Below are 22,785 nucleotides of genomic sequence, written 5' to 3'. Positions count from 1 at the left end.
TATACATATGAGATGAGTAATGTAGGGTATGTAAACAGTATATTAAGTGGCATTGTTTAAAGTGGCTAGTGATACATTTTTACATAATTTCCATCAATTCCCATTATTAAAGTGGCTGGAGTTGAGTCAGTATGTTGGCAGCGGCCACTAAATGTTAGTGGTGGCTGTTTAACAGTCTGATGGCCTTGAGAGAGAAGCTGTTTTTCAGTCTCTCGGTCCCTGCTTTGATGCACCTGTACTGACCTCGCCTTCTAGATGATAGCGGGGTGAACAGGCAGTGGCTCAGGTGGTTGTTGTCCTTGATGATCTTTATGGCCTTCCTGTGACATCGGGTGGTGTAGGTGTCCTGGAGGACAGGTAGTTTGCCCCCGGTGATGCGTTGTGCAGACCTCACTACCCTCTGGAGAGCCTTACGGTTGTGGGCGGAGCAGTTGCCGTACCAGGCGGTGATACAGCCCGACAGGATGCTCTCGATTGTGCATCTGTAGAAGTTTGTGAGTGCTTTTGGTGACAAGCCGAATTTCTTCAGCCTCCTGAGGTTGAAGAGGCGCTGCTGCGCCTTCTTCACAACGCTGTCTGTGTGGGTGGACCAATTCAGTTTGTCCGTGATGTGTACACCGAGGAACTTAAAACTTTCCACCTTCTCCACTACTGTCCCGTCGATGTGGATAGGGGGGTGCTCCCTCTGCTGTTTCCTGAAGTCCACAATCATCTCCTTTGTTTTGTTGACGTTGAGTGTGAGGTTATTTTCCTGACACCACACACTCCGGGGGCCTCACCTCCTCCCTGTAGGCCGTCTCGTCGTTGTTGGTAATCAAGCCTACCACTGTAGTGTCGTCCGCAAACTTGAGGATTGAGTTGGAGGCGTGCATGGCCACGCAGTCGTGGGTGAACAGGGAGTACAGGAGAGGGCTCAGAACGCACCCTTGTGGGGCCCCAGTGTTGAGGATCAGCGGGGTGGAGATGTTGTTACCTACCCTCACCACCTGGGGGCGGCCCGTCAGGAAGTCCAGGACCCAGTTGCACAGGGCGGGGTCGAGACCCAGGGTCTCGAGTTTGGAGGGTACTATGGTGTTAAATGCTGAGCTGTAGTCAATGAACAGCATTCTCACATAGGTATTCCTCTCTTCCTGGTTCGAGGCGAGGGACGGAAGCTATACTGTTACACTGGCAATACTAAATTGCCTATAAGAACATCCAATAGTCAAAGGTATATGAAATACAAATGGTATAGAGAGAAATAGTCCTATAATTCATATAATAACTACAACCTAAAACTTCTTAACTGGGAATATTGAAGACTCGTGTTAAAAGGAACCACCAGCTTTCATATGTTCTCATGTTCTGAGCAAGTAACTTAAACGTTAGCTTTTTAACATGGCACATATTGCACTTTTACTTTCTTCTCCAACACTTTGTTTTTGCATTATTTAAACCACATTGAACATGTTTCATAATTTATTTGAGGCTAAATTGATTTTATTAATGTATTATATTAAGTTAAAATAAAGGTGTTCATTCAGTATTGTTGTAATTGTCATTATTACAAACAAAGCAATTTTTAAAAATAAAACAAAAATAATCGGCTGATTTTAATCAGTATCGGCTTTTTTGGGCACCCAATAATCGGTATCGGTGTTGAAAAACCATAATCGGTCGACCTCTAGTGTATAGTAACAATGACACACAGGTTGTACTCTCACAAACACTTCATGTAAGGCAATGGATGTCGTTAGTTACTATTACACAACTTCTTTAGTGCTAACAGGAGTAGGGTGAAGGGGAGCGTAAGCTGATCCTAGATCTGTGCCAACTGCCAACTTCCAACCCAGAGCATAGAAGGTTCCTATACTTCACTTACTAGAGCAAAACAATTGACAATTGATAGCCGTGATCTCATTTCACTGCCCGGCATTTCTCTCTCTCCTTGCCCCGCCAGTTTTGACCACAGCAGCTCCTAGTCTGTTGGGTGAGGGAGGCTTGCTAGACTAAGATTGTCCAGACTCCACAGTGGTCAGGTGTAAGCACACTCACTGGCCTCTCTCTCTCTTCCTTTACCTCACCTGTCTATTCCCCCTCTTCTTTCTCTCCTCTCTCTCCCTTCAACACCCTCCTTCACTATGCTCTCTCTTTCTCCATTTCCCTACCTCCAGTCACATCCTCCCTCTCTCTCCCAGGTTCTCACCTAATACTTCAATAAGACACACACACACACACACACACGTTGCTATCAGCTCAGTCAGTGTTAGCTAAGCTCCAGCATACTGCGCTGTTTACACCTATTCAGCCCGCCTCCCCTCTCTCCCATAATCCCCTCTTTCTTATCCCCTGCCTGTGCTCTGTGTCAATGGCATTAGCACAAAGGCATTTTCATACCCGGCAGACTCGCACCCACCAATTCAACAGAATTGGAAAGATTATTACGCCACATGTTTTTATTCTACATTCTATCTCTCTTCCCCCCCAGGTTGTAGGGGCCCGTCTCGCAGTTTATTGCGAATTTGCAGTGTATTACATCATGTAAAAGCACAAAAGCATCACTGCGAGTGATTCACAGGGAGAGAGAGCTACAAACATGTTTTTACTTCCCATTTCCTCGTTTTCAACACCTTTTTAGGTAGTGTTATCTTAAATACCCTGGTAAATTGCCTTTTCAAAGGCGGCAGCAACAGGAACTGTTCACGACACATGGGAAGAGGAAGATGCTTTCACCGTTCACCAATAACCAGAGGCTTTGGCTTTGGGTTGGGTTGTGTGGGTTGACATTGCTTTGGGGGTTTCAGTAAGCGACTCAGCAGGTAGTTGCGGTGGAGAGGTTGAATAAGTAAACAGAGGGAAAGTAGTGTGGGGGGGATTATTGCTAATCCCTGCCTAGGATACATGGGCTGGGATTACACAGTCTCTCCAACAGGCCCTGGAATGTTGGGTGTGTCATCTCTCTGACAGAGAATGAAAGTTAAGATCTCTAGGCTTTATCGTTTTATGTGTGTCTCAAGCAAGCTTGGTTGGTGAGCTACAGTATCCATCGGTCCCATTGGGATTGGTAATGGAAGGTAGGTTTGACTCCAAGGACACTCAAACGCTTTGCTTTGGCCAATCGTGTCTTCCTCTGAGTTGCGTATAGATTTCAATTTTCCGGCTCATCTTAATACATTTCTCCACATGATCTTGAGGACAACCGCCAAGCGCCTGTCAAGCCTCCGCGAAACAATGATGGCGCTGCACGTTCTGACTTCATCTTGACTCACTCTCTCCCCCCCCCCCCCCTCCTTCACACGGACTTATTCTCTCACCACTTTCCTAATGTCCCCTGAACGCTAGCTGCCAGAATGATCATGTTTATTCTGGATTGCCATTTGGAAAAACAGCGTTTTGACATTTGTGAAGGCCTCAGAGGGGGCTAGTGATGTGAGGCTATTGTGCCATCCCTCCTTCTAGCAGCCTGTTATTTCTGTCACATGGCAGACACAAGATGACTTGCAAAAAATACCCCTCTCCTGAGGGTTAAACAAGCTACCATGGAAACAACATTATTTCAGAGGTTTATGGCCGTCAGACCCTAGGCAACATGCTATTAAGCCTCAGAAAGAATGAGACTAACTCATTCTATCTTCACCCATAGAGCATTATCAACAGCTCTGGGCTGTTTTTTAACCCAGGATAATACTACTATTAACATGCAGTGTAAGCCTATAATGCTGTCCCTAGTGGTTGAACTACAGGAAAGAACATAAAACAATGACATGCTGGTGGTATTCCCTGGGCAGTCCCTCCTATGTCATCAACCCGAGGGAACCTTTTCCACTAGATACCAGCTCAGACTGGTTTGATGTGGTTCAGTGTTAAATGTGAGACCAGGGCTGCTGATATTTGATATCCTTACTGACCTGAAATCACATCCTTTTTTTGTTGTTGCATAATTTCTAGCACCAGCTCCCACACATTGACCGTCTTATTGTCTAGCCCTTTTTCTTTGACTGCAATTAGCAGTCCAGCTAGCATGAACAGTGAAGACCTCAAACTCAGCAGGGCCCATTTATCTTGCTGCTGGGCGAGCTAGCCGCTAAATCGATGTGAAAGCTAAGCAGATGCTAACATGCTAATTGGATTAGGGCCAGCAAATGAGATATCGGTGAGCGTGATGGTTTTCCTAATGGCCGAGTTAAAGCTAATTCCACGTGTTGTCGTGGTAGGAAAAAAACAATGCATCACCATAACAACAAGTTAATTCATTCCAGGAAAGGTTTGTTGCTAGTGGGAGTTGTAGGAAATTGTTAGTCGGCATGACGACTGGATATCAGATTTTCTTTTTAAGTAGCTTGCTACTTAAACTGCTGGTTGCACAATCCTCCATTAAGGAATATAGAATTATCTGTTGTTCTTGCTCCTTCGACACAGCTTGTTGATGCATTACGGTAAGAACGCATACAAAAGTTGCTATTGTACAGGTTATCACCTATGCTGGCGAAAGGATGAATAATATTGAAACTATTGGCATCACATTACCTTGTATGATTCTGATGGGTTGAAGAGAAGGGGTCGTTTTGTGTCGAGGTCAGAGCGAGAGACGGGATAGAGGTCAGAGGTCACTGGAAAGCTTACCAAGGAGGAAATTAGCTGCAGCAGGAGAGGTCAGTGCATCAGGCAGCTCATTGCCAAGCCTGTTCTGCCGGACTAAATCCTCTTCTTTTCACTCCCTATTATTGTTTTTCTTAACAGGGGCAATGTTAAATGTTTTTTTTAGTGCTCTCACCTTTTACCGTTATCTTGAAAGGAATTGCTTTTTACCTAGGCCTATTTATGGTTTCCTTGTTTGTGGGTTTCCTTAGTAATGCGTGTGCCCCTGTTAGCAATTAGATGAGCTTATAGCCTCAGAGAATTATAGTAGGTTGTATAGTTTTGTCACTTGTTTGAATTACATTTAATAAGACCTATATGGGCCCCAACAATCTCAGGAGTTTTGGATAGAATTTCAAGAATGTGCCCTTCGAGTCTGAGAACTCAACTTACATGACTCAGCATCACCCCACTATGGTCATGCTTTCCCATGAAGTCAATCACATAGATGATGTCATTACTCAACTATACACCCTCTTCACTCACTGTAGCAGTATGATAACTCTATATTAAGGTCTGTCCTTCCTATTGTGTGTGTTATCTGGTGAGAGTGTGACTATGAACACCTAAGCCATTTCCACTCATTGACATCACCTTTCCAGATTTCTCTTTAGGCCTATATGACAAATATGTCGAGTCTCCTGTCATTCCCACTAGTGTTGTCACGATACCAGACTTATGACTTCGATAACAGGTTTACTATCACGATACTCGATACCTAACCATACTCGATAACCAAAACAATACCACAGCAAAATAATACCCTCTTTTTTTTTCTGCTTTCCAGACTTTCTTAATAGAACATCCAATTATGTTGTTTTTCTATCTCCACAAAATTGCTTAAACCACATCAGCGAATCACTTGTCTTAAAAATTATAGAAATGTAGATTTTTGAGTGTACTCACCCTTTTAATTCAAGTGTGCATGCACTCAGCACTGCTGTTTGGTAAGCTGTCTTTCTGTAGCGCACATGTGAGGGAGTTTGTAAAACAAATGGCCATTGGATTGATGCAAAAATGAATGGTTCTGCCAGGTAGGCATAGGTTACTTTGTGGTTAACTTTTAATTGAGAAGTTTTTTGGGGGAAAGCCTTTCCATCATATTTATTTTATTTAACTAGGCAAGTCAATTAAGAACAAATTCTTAATTACAATAACTACATACACAGGCCAAACCCGGAAAACGCTGGGCCAATTGTGCACCGCCCTATGGAACTCCCAATCACGGCCAGTTGCGATACAGCCTGGATTCCGAACCAGGGTGTCTGTAGTGACGCCTCTAGCACTGAGATGCAGTGCCTTAGACTGCTGCGCCACTCGGGAGCCCGAAGGCGGTCGTTCATTAGCATCGTTAACGGCTAGACAGTGGTAGATGTACGTGCACCGCTCACACTAGATGGGCCATATCCTCTTCAGGAAGTTGCAGGGAATACGAATCACTGATGCATTCTGTTCATGTCTTTTTTTTAATCACAAAGCAAATTAAACTGAAAGTGCAAACCACTGCATTTAACCATGGCAAGGTGACTGGGAAAATTGGGTCAATCAAACAGGCGAAACGTCAGTATAGAGAGAAAGTGGAGTCGCAATTCAGCGGCTCAGACACGAGACGTATGTGGCAGGGTCTACAGACAATCACGGACTACAAAAGGAGAACCAGCTACGTCGCGGACACCGACGCCTTGCTTCCAGACAAGCTAACACGTTCTTTGCCTGCTTTGGGGATGACACAGTGCCACCGACGTGACCAGCTACGAAGGACTGTGCTCTCCTTCTCTGTGGCCGACGTGAGTAAGACATTTAAATGTGTTAACCCTCGCAAAGCCGCCCGGCCCAGACGGATTCTCTTGCCGCGTCCTCCGAGCACGCGCAGACCAGCTGGTTGGTGTGTTTACGGACATATTCAATCTCTCCCTATCCCAGTCTACTGTCCCCACATGCTTCAAGATGGCCACCATTGTCCCTGTTCCCAAGAATGCGAAGGTAACAACTAAAGGACTATCGCCCCGTAGCACTCACTTCTGTCATCATGAAGTGCTTTGAGAGACTAGTCAAGGATCATGTCACCTCCACCTTACCTGTCACCCTAGACCCACTCCAATTTGCATACCGCCCCAGTAGGTCCACAGACGATGCAATCGCCATCACTCTGCACACTGCCCTCTCCCATCTGACAAGAGGAATACCTATGTAAGAATGCTGTTCAGTGACTATAGCTCAGCATTCAACACCATAGTACCCTCCAAGCTCATCATTAAGCTCATGGCCCTGGGTCTGAAACCTGCGCTGTGCAATTGGGTCCTGGACTTCCTGACGGGCTGCCCCAGGTGGTGAAGGTAGGAAACAACTAGAGGTCGACCGAATATGATTTTTCAACGCCGATACCGATTATTGGAGGACCAAAAAAAGCCGGTACCGATTAATCAGCCTATTTTTTTCCCTATAGGTTTTTTTAATCGTTTATTTTTTTTTTATATATATTTGTAATAATGACAATTACAACAATACTGAATGAACAATGAACACTTATTTTTAACTTAATATAATACATAAATAAAATCTATTTACATTTACATTTAAGTCATTTAGCAGACGCTCTTATCCAGAGCGACTTACAAATTGGTGCATTCACCTTATGATATCCAGTGGAACAACCACTTTACAATAGTGCATCTAACTCTTTTAAGGGGGGGGGGGTTAGAAGGATTACTTTATCCTATCCTAGGTATTCCTTAAAGAGGTGGGGTTTCAGGTGTCTCCGGAAGGTGGTGATTGACTCCGCTGACCTGGCGTCGTGAGGGAGTTTGTTCCACCATTGGGGTGCCAGAGCAGCGAACAGTTTTGACTGGGCTGAGCGGGAACTGTACTTCCTCAGAGGTAGGGAGGCGAGCAGGCCAGAGGTGGATGAACGCAGTGCCCTTGTTTGGGTGTAGGGCCTGATCAGAGCCTGAAGGTACGGAGGTGCCGTTCCCCTCACAGCTCCGTAGGCAAGCACCATGGTCTTGTAGCGGATGCGAGCTTCAACTGGAAGCCAGTGGAGAGAGCGGAGGAGCGGGGTGACGTGAGAGAACTTGGGAAAGTTGAACACCAGACGGGCTGCGGCGTTCTGGATGAGTTGTAGGGGTTTAATGGCACAGGCAGGGAGCCCAGCCAACAGCGAGTTGCAGTAATCCAGACGGGAGATGACAAGTGCCTGGATTAGGACCTGCGCCGCTTCCTGCGTGAGGCAGGGTCGTACTCTGCGAATGTTGTAGAGCATGAACCTACAGGAACGGGTCACCGCCTTGATGTTAGTTGAGAACGACAGGGTGTTGTCCAGGATCACGCCAAGGTTCTTAGCACTCTGGGAGGAGGACACAATGGAGTTGTCAACCGTGATGGCGAGATCATGGATCAAATATTTAGTCTCAAATAAATAAGGAAACATGCTCAATTTGGTTTAAATAATGCAAAAACACAGTAAAAGTGCAATATGTGCCATGTAAAAAAAGCTAAAGTTTAAGTTCCTTGCTCAGAACATATGAAAGCTGTTTGTTCAATATTCCCAGTTCTTCAATATTCCCAGTTAAGACGTTTTTAGGTTGTAGTTATTATAGGAATTATGACGCTTCAACTATTTCTCTCTCTACCATTTGTATTTCATATACCTTTGACTATTGGATGTTCAAGTAGGCACTTTAGTATTGCCAGCCTAATCTCAGGAGTTGATGTGGCTTGAAGTAATAAACAGCGCTCTGTTTCAAGCATTGCTAAGAGCTTCTGGCAAACACAGTAAAGTTTGAATGAATGCTTACGAGCATGCTGCTGCCTACCACAGCTCAGTCAGACTGCTCTATCAAATATCAAAACATAGACTTAGTTATAATATAATAAACACACAAATACGATCCTTTGGTCATTAATATGGTCAAATCCGGAAACGATCATTTCAAAAACAAAACGTTTATTCTTTCAGTGAAATACGGAACCGTTCCGTATTTTATCGAGCGGGTGGCAACCCTAAGTCTAAATATTGCTGTTACATTGCACAACCTTCAATATTATGTAAAATTCTGGAAAATTAGTTCACAACGAGCCAGGCGGCCCTAACTGTTGCGTATAGCCTGACTCTGCGTGCAATGAACGCAAGAGAAGTGACACAATTTCCCCGAGTTAATATTGCCTGCTAACATTCATTTATTTTAACTAAATATGCAGGTTTAAAAAATATACTTCTATTTATTGATTTTAAGAAAGGCATTGATGTTTATGGTTCGGTACATTCGTGCAACGATTGTGCTTTTTTCGCGAATGCACTTTTGTTAAAACATCACCCGTTTGGCGAAGTAGGCTGTGATTCGATGATAAGTTAACAGGCACCGCATTGATTTTATGCAACGCAGGACAAGCAAGTTAACCTAGTAATCAACCATGTGTAGTTAACTAGTGATTATATGAATATTTATAGTTTTTTTTATATATATTATAAGATAAGCCCCCTCCTATACTCCCTGTTCACCCATGACTGTGGCCAAGCACGCCTCCAACTCAATCATCAAGTTTGCAGATGACTAAACAGTAGTAGGCTTGATTGCCAACAATGATGAGACAGCCTACAGAGAGGTGAGGGCTCGGAGTGTGGTGTCAGGGAAATAACCTCTCACTCAACATCAACAAAACAAAGGAGATGATCGTGGACTTAAGAAAACAGCAGAGGGAGAACCCCCTGATCCACATCGCCGGTACACCAGTGGAGAAGGTGGACGTTTTTAAGGTCCTCTGCGTACACATCACTGACAATCTGATATGGTCCACCCACACAGACAGTGTGGTGAAGAAGGCGCAACCGTGCCTCTTCAACCTCAGGAGGCTGAAGAAATTTGGCTTGTCACCTAAAACCCTCACAAACTTTTACAGATGTACAATTGAGAGCATCCTGTCGGGCTTTATCACCGCCTGGTACGGCATCTGCACCGTCCACAACTGCAGGGCTCTCCAGAGGGTGGTGCGGTCTGCACAACGCATCACCGGGGGCAAACTACCTGCCCTCCAGGACACCTACAGCACCCAATGTCACAGGAAGGCCAAGAAGATAATCAAGGACTGCAACCACCCAAGCCACTGCCTGTTCACCCCACTATCATCCAGAAGGCGAGGTCAGTACAGGTGGATCAAAGCCGGAACCGAGAGAAGCTGTTTTTCAGTCTATCTCAAGGCCATCAGACTGTTAAATAGCCATCACTAGTACAGAGAGGCAGCTGCCTACCTACAGACTTGAAATCATTGGCCACTTTAATAAATGGAACACTAGTCACTTTAATAATGTTTACATATCTTGCGTTACTCATCTCATATGTATATACTATATTCTATTCTACTGTATCTTAGTCTATGCCGCTCTGATATTGCTTGTTCATATATTTATATATTCTTAATTCCATTCCTTTACTTAGATTTGTGTGTATTAGGTATTTGTTGTGAAATTGTTAGATATTGCTGCAGTGTCGGAACTAGAAGCACATGTGATTGTGGGTGCAGCGAAATGCATCTGCTAAACACGTGTATGTGACATATAAAATGTGATTTGATTTGACATTCCTCCATTCTTTTCCTTCATTAAACCAACTTCTCCTGCAGAGGCACAGAGGGCAGCTTTTAGCAGCCAAGACCAATCCATAACAATCTGGCAGTCTGCTGAAATCATGCATTATTTATAGAGGGAAGGAAGCTGATCTCGGAACAGCGGCTCTCTGTCGGTAACTGTGAGCGGGGGAACAGCAGGGTAGAAATTATACTGACCTAAGAGCAGCACTTTGACCACACCTTGTGTTTAGCCGTCAGGTATGTGCATGTTTGCCTGTGTCTGTGCTTGCATGTGTGTTGTTAACTCGTGCGCATAATGTGCACCGTAGGGCTGCACAATATGGGGAAATAATCAAATTGCCATGTTTTTGTTAACCAAATATTGAGATTTGTGATTTTAGTTGCGATTTAGATCGAAACACTTTGGTGAACTGTTGGCACCATAGAAATTAAATCAGTATTGCGATTCTATGGTTGGTGTTTGGCATGACAACTAATGAAAAAACAGGTAGTTAAAAGTTGTTGTGACAGGGTAGGAACCAAAGTGTTGGTCAGTATCCCAGGGGACCCTTGTTACATTGGTGTAATAAAATAATAATAAGCCTCTTGCGACATATATCAATATTGCAATTTAATTGTGCAGCCCTAGTGCACTGTATGCATGCAACGGTAGATGTGGCAGTTAGCCTAGTGGTTAGAGCATTGGACCAGTAACCGAAAGGTTGCTAGATCGAATCCCTAAGCTGACAAGGTAAAAATCTGTTCTGTCCCTGAACAATGCAGTTAACCCACTGTTCCTAGGCCGTCATTGTAAATAAGAATTTGTTCTTTACTGACTTACCTAGTTAAATAAAGGTTAAATTAAAACATTTATTAAAAAAAAAACGGTTAAACTGTGCTTGTGTGTGCACGCTGGAGGGCCATAGTAGGTGTCCATTTCACCTGCAGAAGACTTGCTCTCTCCAAAACCATTGCTCAATGTCTGGACTTATCTAAATATGGCACTTGCATTGCACTCAATGCTCTATCATGCACCCCCTCTTCTCTCTTTCTGAAACACTGTTTTTTAAATGTAAATCCACATTTACATTGATCCTAATGGCAAGGCTTTCCACCACTGTTTTGTTAACCATTTCTTGTTGAAAAATGTTAATCGTGCTATTCAAGCACTGGCCTTACACGAGAACCGATCCATTATGTAGCCTAGGCTACTGTCAGACAACCCCTTTGAAGTTGACTACAGTCATAATGTAATAACCGTCAAACGGGTTTGAAGTGGTAATGGCTTTCACTGTCATGTTGTAAAGGTCATGTTTCAAGCGTGTCACTGTCTTAAATGGTTTAGTATTGAGGGGGTTGGGTCGGTTGCAGTTATAGACTATCTCTCATACAGAATAAGTTAAACCGTGTTTTTGTCCTTGGCTCTGAGGTAGGCCTATATCTTTAGGCCTAATAACCTTCCTCCCATAAGTGAACCCTTAGGCCTACTACATCATCATTGTGCGACGTGTGATTGAGCTGCCCTTGCTCATCGACTCACTGGCTTCATTGAATTAGGACCATTTGCCCAGAGGCCTACAGTATATGCTGACATGAGGTCAGTTTTGCTTTCTCCCTTCTAAATGATTAAGGCTATGAATAGAGAAGGGTAGGCTGATCTTAGATCTGTGTTTACATGTAACTTCTAGAGCTGTTCCGTTGGTCACTTCCAGAGATATCACCTGACAACTAGGGCAAATAACAAGCGCAAGTGTCTAACCAGTACCTTGTTAACCTGGCTTCCAAAGCTATCTCCATCCCTTTAGTTTGTACCATAGACGAAACCCAGTCTGGGCATATTAATTGGATGAGCACTCTCTCCGTGACTTCTCTTGTGACTGTAAGTGGGATACCGTGGTCATGTGACGCACGCAGTCGTAGCGTCTTAGCCTAGTGGAAACATCACCATTCGCCTTGTTACATCATTCGGAGACCATTGCCCAGGGTCTTGCTCTAATAATGGTTAAATGATCATTGAACCACAAAGGTATACAGTTAAATGATAAAGCCTAGGAAGCTTGAGATAAGGATGGACTATATTCGTTAAAGGATAGCATAAACAACAGTATACCAAGGGTATGGTTGTCATTCCAGTACGATTATCCTACCTATAGGCAAAAGGTAGCCTGTGTTTGGTCCATTCTACACAGTCTACATTGTTTTATCACTTGCTTGCCATTTATTTCCAAAACAACGTCTCTTGTTTATGGTCAATGACACAAGCGGTCATAAGACAAGCCTGTGTGTTGTGCGTTGTCATGTGTGGGCTGGATGATGACCTCATCGTTTGCTCTCTATCGACATCCAGACCAAGGGTCATATGATGAACCAACCAACCAGTCCCAAATGTCACTCTGTCCCACACTGTTCAATCCATTCCCAGAATTACAGCTTTGAAATTAGGCCTAGATGGGACGGTCTCGTTATGTGGGTATTTTGGTCCCTCATAGCTTGTTGTGAAAGTGTTTGTTCCCGTTCTGAGGCAATCGCAGAGAGTACATCCCAATTTGTTTCTATTACCGTCAAAAAGTTTCAAACAAGTTCCACTTTCTCCTTTTATAAAGGATTTGTTTATCTTCAAATAATTAGTCAGGCATTTTATGTATTGCTCTGAGGGGTGTGTGTGTGTGTGAGCATGTGAGAGAAAGACCCAGAAAAGGAGGGATAGTGTGTCACACACACATTTGAATGCTTTCATATGATGTGTGTGTGTGTGTGTTAGTCTCTCACCTGGTGGTGTCACAGTGGGGTTATAATCACTAGGTGTGGGTGGGGTTATTGGCCTGCTGGGAAGGCTGACGCTGAACAAGCACAGAGAGACACACAGCATGGCATTCTGTCAGCCTCTACCCACTCAACCCTTTCTCTCCGTCTGGGAATGGGAAACGGTGATTTATATTCAGATAACCATGCAGTCATCTATTCATCCATATAGCCATGCATTCATGTCAACTTGGTAACTTCCAGGAAAGCCTGCATTGATTTTGACGACTCTACCATTCCCTGTCTTCGTTTATGAGGCTACCTTCTAACCTTCCTTGCTTCTTGTATTCTTGTGATATCGTAGACTGTCTGTAGACTCTTACGATCGATTCAGTGCCATTTTATAGGGATCGCCTTGTGATTTTGCTCCCATTTGATCATTGCTATAGTAGCCATGATTTCAGCATTACCCACCCAAAGACTAGGACATAGGATCAGCCTCCAGGTTGGTATTTTAGGTTCTCTTTCACCAGCCCTGCAAGCCAGCTGGTCCCTCAGTGTGGTGGCAATGCTTGTCACGGAAACTGTGGGTTTCCTGTCAGAGCTGTGTTGGACTCCATCCCCTATCAAAGGACAGAGCTCAGCCAGGGGAAGTCTTTAAGGGCTTAATTAAATTCCCCTCTCATTGATTTGGCCCTGCTTTCAATAAGGATATTGTAGGAATCGGCTACTGTAACTCGGCCTGATTTAACTTTTTGTTAATTGCTTAGTGACACGCCTTCGAGTCCTGCTATTGGAGTAGGTTCCTCCTCCAAACCTTGATTTAACAGATTTAACAGTCAATGCCCATTGAACCCATTCTTTGTTCTGGCTGAGTTGAGGTTGTTCGATAATGACACACTATGGGGACATCGTGGACTAAATTGCCTACATGTCTAACATTGCCCTCCTGTTTGTGTAGGTTCATCTGTTTGTAGTTGGGAGTTTGTTTGGTGATGATACAGTATGGGGACGTGTGTAACCTTTGCCCTCTCCCTGTCTATCTCCCTAGGCTGTGACCCAGCAGGAGCACTGCGATGGCCAGCTGCCACAGTAGCCATGCAGACACCGCCAAAGCTCCTCCTCCCTCAGCCTCACGGCCGCCAGCCTTGCCCAAGCTCCACGTCCAGGGCTCGCTGTCCCGGAAGTCCATCACCATCCACTTCTCGCCCCTGGGCGAGGAAAAGGAGGAGGAGGAAGAGGAGCTCTATGGGGCAGTTGTGTCCTCTCCTCTTCCCCCTGCTGGACCTATAAAGGACCCAGGCATTGTGACGGCCCTGGAGGCCAGCGAGGATCTGATCCTTGATGGAGCCGGGTTGGACTCTGAGGATCAGGCTGCAGTTCTGCCTATGTTGTCCTCAACTGGTCCTCAAAGCTCCATCACCTCCACATTACCCTCTGAACTGAAAAGCTCCTCTCCTTCCCCTGCCTACACCTCTAAATCCACTTCCTCCAAGTCTAGCGACAAACCTTTCTTCAGCCTGGTCAAGTCTCTATCCTCTGACATCATTGAGCCTTCTGAAAATGTCTCCATCTCCCCCGCTGCCCCCACTTCCGTGAGCCACTGCCACCTAATGAAAACCCTGGTCAAGTCACTCTCCTCTGACACCTCCCAGGAATCCCCCCCTTCCTCCTCCTCCTCGCCCTACCGCCTCTCGGACTCCCGCCTCAACCTGCACCTCTTCAAGCAGTTCACGCAGTCCCGTGCCCCAGTAGGCGTCGTTGCCGGGGGTGACTCCAAGACTGCCCCCTCCTCGATGCTCACCTCCCCAGACAGCCGCAACTTCTTTAAGGCGTCCGTGGAGGCGAGCATTGAGGACACTAAGCGCCGTTTCTCCGAGGCCATCTACGAGCCTCTCCAGCTGTTCAATAAGATCATGGAGGACAAGAGCGGAGGCATTGGCAGCAGTGCCTTTCGGTCCAAAGCACTCTCGTCCAGTGCTTCGGAGCTCACCTGCCTGGCCTCCCTCAACAACGGCCAACCGGAGAATAACTACAGCATCAAGGAGGAGGAAAACGGGGACGACTGGGAGTCTGAGGGAACTGGAAACGGAGCCAGCTCTCCAAATCCCACCTCTGACACCAGAAGTCCTAAAATGTCTTCCTCCGCTTCCGCCTCTCTCGGCCTGGACAAGTGCTCCATGTCAGCCCTGGCCAAGCTGGAGGATGAGGACTTCTGCATCCTGTCTAGTGAGGACTTTGAGGATACCGAGGGGGATTATGGAGACACAACGGACAATACATGTAGCCAAGTCAGACTGCCGCCTAGTGGCAGTTCGGAACTATGCAGTGACGACAAGTCCGAGGGAGAAGATCCACCACCCAGCATTCCACACTACACCCTGATCATCATCACAGCGCTGGTCTACGGGTACTTCGTGTTGCCCCTGCCCACCTACGTTGGGGGTATGCTGCTGGGAGTGGGACTAGGGTTCATGCTAGCTATCGCTGTGGTGTGGTTGGCCGGACCCAAGCCTTCTGGCAATCGCACCAGACATCCCAGACACCAGGGGAAGCTGAGGAACATGGCCCAGCTGGGCATCAAAGAGCCAAGCATCTTCAAGGTGAGGAACTCCATGATCTTCTTCTAACCTATTGGTTCTCTAACCCCTCTTCAGGGACCCCCAGATGTTTCACAATTGAGTTGGACCCTGGAACTACCACTCCTGATTCACTAAACAAGGGCTTAATGATTAGTTGAGAAGTGGAATCAGTAGTGCTAGATCTGGAATAGAGCAAATTCATTGGACAGGCTGGGGATCGCCGAGGAGAGGTTTGAAATCACTGTAAAACCAATTAACTGAAGATATGCGGAAATCTATGGTCACACGAATAGGCAGTGGTGCTGAACACAGCCCCAAAAAGGAATGATTCATAAGACCATGTTATTATTACCTAGCTAATGGCCAGATTTCTGTTCGTTAACAATGAGAGACCTGCTGTGGTAAGGTATCACGTTGAACTTTCCCAATACTTGTGTTATCAGAGCAAAGCAGCTTTTAGACCGACCATTAGAGATCGATTTCTCAAGGTTGACCTGTAATTCACTAGCCTTGATCCCGTTGGTGTTCATTGTACATTTTTAAGAAGAAGCCGGGTGACCATCTTGTAGCCTGGTCTTAATTGCAACTAATTATTATTTTAGCTCCTGCTGTGCAATACTGTTTTCATAAAAGCACCTTAAAAAACGTCCAATGTTCTCAGATTTTTCAGAAATCGCTGCTGGAGGATTCCCTCCCTGCATATTCCCTCCTAATTCCAGGAATCCTCCAACTGGGACTTCTTAAAAACCCGTGAACTTTGGGAATTGTGCAACCCTTGTAGAGAATGAATTGTAAGGTCACCGTGAAGTAGGCCTAGATCAGGTCTCCTTTATTACTGACTGATCACCTACATGTAACTGCCAAACTAAAGGAAACACCAACAAAATGTCTTAATAGGGCGTTGGGCCACCACGAGCCGCCAGAACAGCTTCAATGCACCTTGGCATAGATTCTACAAGAGTCTGGAACTCTATTGGAGTTCTTACACGAGAAATTCCATCATTTGGTGTTTTATTGGTGGTGGTGGAAAATGCCATCTCAGGAATCTCCAGAATCTCCCATACGTGTTCAATTGGGTTGAGATCTGCTGACTGAGACACACACAGACGCACACAGACACCCTATGCTCCTTTGAACCCCCTCTTTCAAAGTCACCGAGGTCTCTTCTAGATATTGTAGCCAAAATAATGGGCAAAAGGGGATTTTAATATGTGACACTAAGCATGATGGGACGTTCATTTCTTAATTAACTCAGGAACCTCACCTGTGTTGGCAGCACCTGCTTTAAATATACTTTATCCCTCATTTACTCAAGTTTCCTTTATTTTGGCAGTTACCTGTACACCGTTTCAGCACCCATCATGATCCGTGACTGGCTTAAAGTCATACTCTAGGATTTTCGCAATGAGGCCATGTATCTACTTTCCCAGAGTCAGACGAACTAGTGGATACCATTTATATGTCTCTGTGTCCAGTATGAAGGTAGTTTTGCGAACCAATGCTAACTAACGTTAGCGCAATGACTTGAAGTCTATGGGTATCTGCTAGCATCCTGTCAAAGCCTCTTATATTATCCTCTTCTAGTCTCTCCTCTAGACAAATACAGACGACTGTCGTGACAGCCCACATAAAGTGCCATTCAGAGAAGAAATACGCCTATTTGAGCAGTAAATGAGATCGTCCACGCTTCGACTCCCTCAACGCTTTGATGTCAGAGGGAACAAAAGAGCGAGCCTCCGAGGCAAATATACCTCATCCTCCATTGTTAGCACTAATAGACAATAAATTACCTGAGGGAAGCCAGCTGTGCATTTAGCAGCATTAGCACTCAAATGGATCAGACAGACCATAGCCACTGTGGCTGTATATCATACTCAAAGCCTGTTAGCCTACTTTCTCTTCGCTGCTAATGCCCTCCATGGCTTGCCAGGCAGTAGTAGACCCTGTGGAAGAGTGGTCACCCCATGTCCCGTGGCCCTCCTTCCAAATGATGTCACCTCTGGACTGTCAACGAAAGCCAGTCGGTCAGTCACAATATAATGGAGAGGGTTCACTGTCTTGTTTGACCCCCACATATTGGAAAGCTGATGATAACATCACCAGCAGGCAGCACACAAGCACATTAACTGTCAGGCTTTACTGTCCTGGGCTTGGCCTTGTCAGTCAAAGGGACAGTGAATGGTGGTGTTATGGACACAAAGGGGATAGGCTTTGTTCAGGGCTATAATATGAGAATTTGGTGACAAGTGTCTTCTCTCTCTCTCTTTCTGTCTCTCGCTCTCGTTCTCCCTCATTCTCTTATTCTCTCACATGCCCTCTCTCCCTGTCTCCTTCTCTCTTTTTTTCTCTCTTTATTTCTGTCATTCTCTCGCTCTCTCCCATCTCCCTCTTCATATCTAGCTGTGGTAGCAATAGAACCAGCACATCTAGGCCTATATCAAGTTTCCTGCAGGAGACTTGTTTGTCTGTGATGGCAAAGCTCTAGGGGCCGTCTTGATCTCTGCGAAGAGGAAGGGACGAGATGAGTCTGGAGGGTTGCATTCTATATGGCACCCTATTCCCTATATAGTGCACTACTTCAGACTCAGCCGTCGAGGAGGCAGCACGTTACTAGATGACTGCTGTCGCGATTTTACTATCCTCTTCAATCTACTGCCGTTGGATGAGGCTTTTTATTAGTGGTTCAAGGCTAAACCAGTGGTGCAATATTTCTCTACGTATGTTGGAGTTAAATAACGTGAACAATACACTGGTGGTAAAAGTGATGATAGCCGCTAGGAGCAACCAGTTTCAATCATCACCATACCTAACCCACAGTGCAGACCATCAGGGTTGAGGTCAAGTCGTGGATTGTTGTGTGTTTGAATCTGTGACGGCATCACCGTTCTTTTGAAGCGTTTTAGAAGTTACTGGTCCCGTCTGTGGCGTAGGGCATGTCCAGGGATTTAGACTGACTTCATTTCCACCCCTTAGAGTTGATTATGCCTAGTAGTTTAATGAAGCTGTTGGTAGCAGTGACATTAGAAGACACACACACACATAGCCAGCATGAGTAATTTAGGAGGAAAATACAGCTAGATAAATCAACAGTTAATTTTCTACCATAAAGTTTTGTAATTGACCTCAACACCAAATATATATTTTGGAAACTATTTTTCAAAAACAAATTATGACTTTTTGACCCACCCACTACATCATTTTGGTCTAACTACACACATAGGGCGCCCTAGTTCACAAATAGACTGGGTTTTCGTTTTAATACATATTGCCTGTTCATAAATTGAAATGAGAACGCAAACAAACCCAGGAAAGGAGCTGAAAGGCTATCTACTAAGTCAAAGAGACAAAGAAATGATTGACTCGGGACTATTGGCAAGACATGCATCATACTTCTCAACAGCCTACTATGAGCATTACCAAATCCTTCTGATCTATCTGTTCTTGACCAACACAGGAGTTGTGATCTCAATTTTGACACAATGATTGTGATTTAGTTTCTATACATATAGACGGAATCAGATGTTCATGCATTTAACATTAATTTGCTTTGTCAGGTGCCTAAAATCATCGTAGTGTCTTTCCGGAAGGGTTCAGCAGTACAGAAGGTTCATACAGTGCATTTGGAAAGTAGTCAGGCCCCTTGACCTTTTCCTCATTTTGCTATGTTACAGACAAATTCTAAAATTGATAAAATTATACATTTTTCTCATCAGTCTACACACAATACCCCATAATGACCTATATCTATCCTACCCTGCCTTTCTAAGGTCTTCGAAAGCCAAGTCAACAAACAGATTACCGACCATTTCGAATCCCACCACACCTTCTCCGCAATGCAATCTGGTTTCAGAGCTGGTCATGGGTGCACCTCAGCCACGCTCAAGGTCATAAACGATATCGTAACCGCCATCGATAGGAAACAATACTGTGCAGCCGTATTCATTGACCTGGCCAAGGCCTTTGACTCTGTCAATCACCACATCCTCATTGGCAGACTCGACAGCCTTGGTTTCTCTAATGATTGCCTCGCCTGGTTCACCAACTACTTCTCTGATCGAGTTCAGTGTGTCAAATCGGAGGGTCTGTTGTCCGGGCCTCTGGCAGTCTCTATGGGGGTGCCACAGGGTTCAATTCTTGGACCGACTCTTTTCTCTGTTTACATCAATGATGTCGCTCTTGCTGCTGGTGATTCTCTGATCCACCTCTACGCAGACGACACTATTCTGTATACTTCTGGCCCTTCTTTTGACACTGTGTTAACAACCCTCCAGGCGAGCTTCAATGCCATACAACTCTCCTTCCGTGGCCTCCAACTGCTCTTAAATACAAGTAAAACCAAATGCATGCTCTTCAACCGATCGCTGCCTGCTCCTGCCCGCCTGTCCAACATCACTACTTTGGACGGCTCTGACTTAGAATATGTGGACACCTACAAATACCTAGGTGTCTGGTTAGACTGTAAACTCTCCTTCCAGACTCACATCAAACATCTCCAATCCAAAGTCAAATCTAGAATTGGCTTCCTATTCCGCAACAAAGCATCCTTTACTCATGCTGCCAAACATACCCTTGTAAAACTGACCATCCTACCAATCCTCGACTTCGGTGATGTCATTTACAAAATAGCCTCCAAAACCCTACTCAATAAATTGGATGCAGTCTATCACAGTGCCATCCGTTTTGTCACCAAAGCCCCATATACTACCCACCACTGCGACCTGTACACTCTCGTTGGCTGGCCCTCGCTTCATACTCGTCGCCAAACCCACTGGTTCCAGGTCATCTACAAGACCCTGCTAGGTAAAGTCCCCCCTTATCTCAGCTCGCTGGTCACCATAGCAGCACCTACCTGTAGCACGCGCTCCAGCAGGTATATCTCTCTAGTCACCCCCAAAACCAATTCTTCCTTTGGACGCCTCTCCTTCCAGTTCTCTGCTGCCAATGACTGGAACGAACTACAAAAATCTCTGAAACTGGAAACACCTATCTCCCTCACTAGCTTTAAGCACCAGCTGTCAGAGCAGCTCATAGATTACTGCACCTGTATATAACCCATCTACAATTTAGCCCAAACAACTACCTCTTTACCTACTGTATTTATTTATTAATTTATTTTGCTCCTTTGCACCCCATTATTTCTGTCTCTACTTTGCACTTTCTTCCACTGCAAACCAACCATTCCATTGTTTTTTTAGTTTTTATTTTACTTGCTGTGTTGTACTCACTTCGCCTCCATGGCCTTTTATATTTTTATTTATTTATACATATATTTGTTTGCCTTCACCTCCCTTATCTCACCTCACTTGCTCACATTGTATATAGACTTATTTTTTTTTCACTGTATTATTGACTATATGTTTGTTTTACTCCATGTGTAACTATGTGTTGTTGTATGTGTCGAACTGCTTTGCTTTATCTTGGCCAGGTCGCAATTGTAAATGAGAACGTGTTCTCAATTTGCCTACCTGGTTAAATAAAGGTTAAATAAAATAAATAAAATAAAAATGACAAAGCGAAAAGTTTTTTTTTTGTTGCATTTTTTTACATTTATTAAAAATAAAAAACAGAACTTAGACTTGAAATTGAGCTCAGGTGCTTCCTGTTTCCAGTGATCATCTTTGAGATGTTTCAACAACTTGATTTGAGACCACCTGTGGTACATTTAAATTGATTGGACATGATTTGGAAAGGCACATACCTGTCTATATAAGGTCCAATAGTTGACAGTGCATGTCAGAGCAAAAACCAAACTATGAGGCCGATCGAATTGTCCTTAGAGCTCCACAACAGGATTGTGTCAAGGCACAGATCTGGGGAAGTGTACCAAAAAAGATTCTGCAGCATTGAAGGTCCCCAAGAACACACTGGCTTCAATCATTCTTAATTGGAAGAAGTTTGGAACCACCAAGACTCCTTCTAGAGCTGGTCGTCCGGGCAAACTGAGCAATCGGGGGAGAAGGGCCTTGGTCAGAGATGTGACCAAGAACCTGATGGTCACTGACAGAGCTCCAGAGTTCCTCTGTGGAGATGGGAGAACCTCCCAGAAGGACAACCATCTCTGCAGCACTCCACCAGTCAGGCCTTTATGGTAGAGTGGCCAGACGGAAGTCACTCCTCAGTAAAAGGCACATGAAAGCTCATTTGGCATTTGCCAAAAGGCACCCAAAAGACTCTCACACCATGAGAAACAAGATTCTCTGGTCTGATGAAACCAAGATTGAACTCTTTGGCCTCAAATGCCAGGCGGCATGTCTGGATGAAACCTGGCACCATCCCTATGGTAAAGCATGGCGGGGGCAACATCATGCTGTGGGGATGTTTTTCAGTGGCAGGGACTGGGAGACTAGTCAGGATCAAGAGAAAGATGAACGGAGAATAGTACCTTGAGAGAGCCTTGATGAAAACCTGCTCCAGAGCGCTCAGAACCTCACACTGAGGAAAAGGTTCACCTTCCAACAGGACAATTACCCAAACCACACAGCTAAGACAACGGAGGAGTGGCTTCGGGACAAGTCTCTGAATGTCCTTGAGTGGCCTAGCCAGAGCCTGGACCTGAACCCGATCGAACATCTCTGGAGAGACCCAAAAATAGCTGTGCAGCGACTCTCCCCTTCCAACCTGATAGAGCTTGAGACGATCTACAGAGAGAATGGGAGAAACTCGCCAAATATGTGTGCCAAGCTTGTAGCGTCATACCCAAGAAGACTCGAGGCTTTAATCGCTGCCAAAGGTCCTTCAACAAAGTATGAGTAAAGAGTCTGAATACTTACAGTACCAGTCAAAAGTTTGGACACACCTACTCAGTCAAGGGTTTTCTTTATTTTTACTATTTTCTACATTGTAGAATAATAGTGAAGACATCAAACAATGAAGTAACACAGATGGCATCATGTCATAACCAAAAAAGTGTTGGCTGCACTTGTTGGCTGCTTTTCCTTCACTCTGCGGTCCAACTCATCCTAAACCATCTCAATTGGGTTTGAGGTCGAGTGATTATGGAGGCAAGTCACCTGATGCAGCAGTCAATCACTCTCCTTCTTGGTCAAACAGCCCTTACACAGCCTGGAAGTGTTTTTTGGGTCATTGTCCTGTTGAAAAACAAATGACAGTCCCACTAATAGCGAAAACCAGATGGGATGGTGTATCGCTGCAGAATGCTGTGGTAGCCATGCTGGTTAAGTGAACCGTTTAATTCTAAATAAACCACTGGCAGTGTCACCAGCAAAGCACACCCACAACATCACACCTCCTCCATGCTTCATGGTGGGAACCACACATGCAG

At 44.9% G+C, this 22,785-nt stretch overlaps 1 protein-coding gene across 5 annotated transcripts in view; it reads left to right on the top strand.

Annotated features, from left to right (window-relative positions):
• Positions 1-22,785, top strand: part of LOC139568709 (testis-expressed protein 2-like) — a 69,339-nt gene that overhangs the window by 26,536 nt on the left and 20,018 nt on the right. For all 5 annotated transcript variants that reach the window (XM_071390737.1, XM_071390738.1, XM_071390735.1 and 2 more), the window contains exon 3: positions 13,973-15,524. In XM_071390737.1, coding sequence (XP_071246838.1) covers positions 13,998-15,524 — 1,527 coding nt within the window. In that variant the 5' untranslated portion in view covers positions 13,973-13,997. The remainder of the gene's footprint in view (positions 1-13,972; positions 15,525-22,785) is intronic.

Source organism: Salvelinus alpinus, chromosome 2 (assembly GCF_045679555.1).
Source record: "Salvelinus alpinus chromosome 2, SLU_Salpinus.1, whole genome shotgun sequence".
NCBI lineage: Eukaryota > Metazoa > Chordata > Actinopteri > Salmoniformes > Salmonidae > Salvelinus > Salvelinus alpinus.
This window is presented reverse-complemented; position numbering and strand designations above follow the sequence as displayed.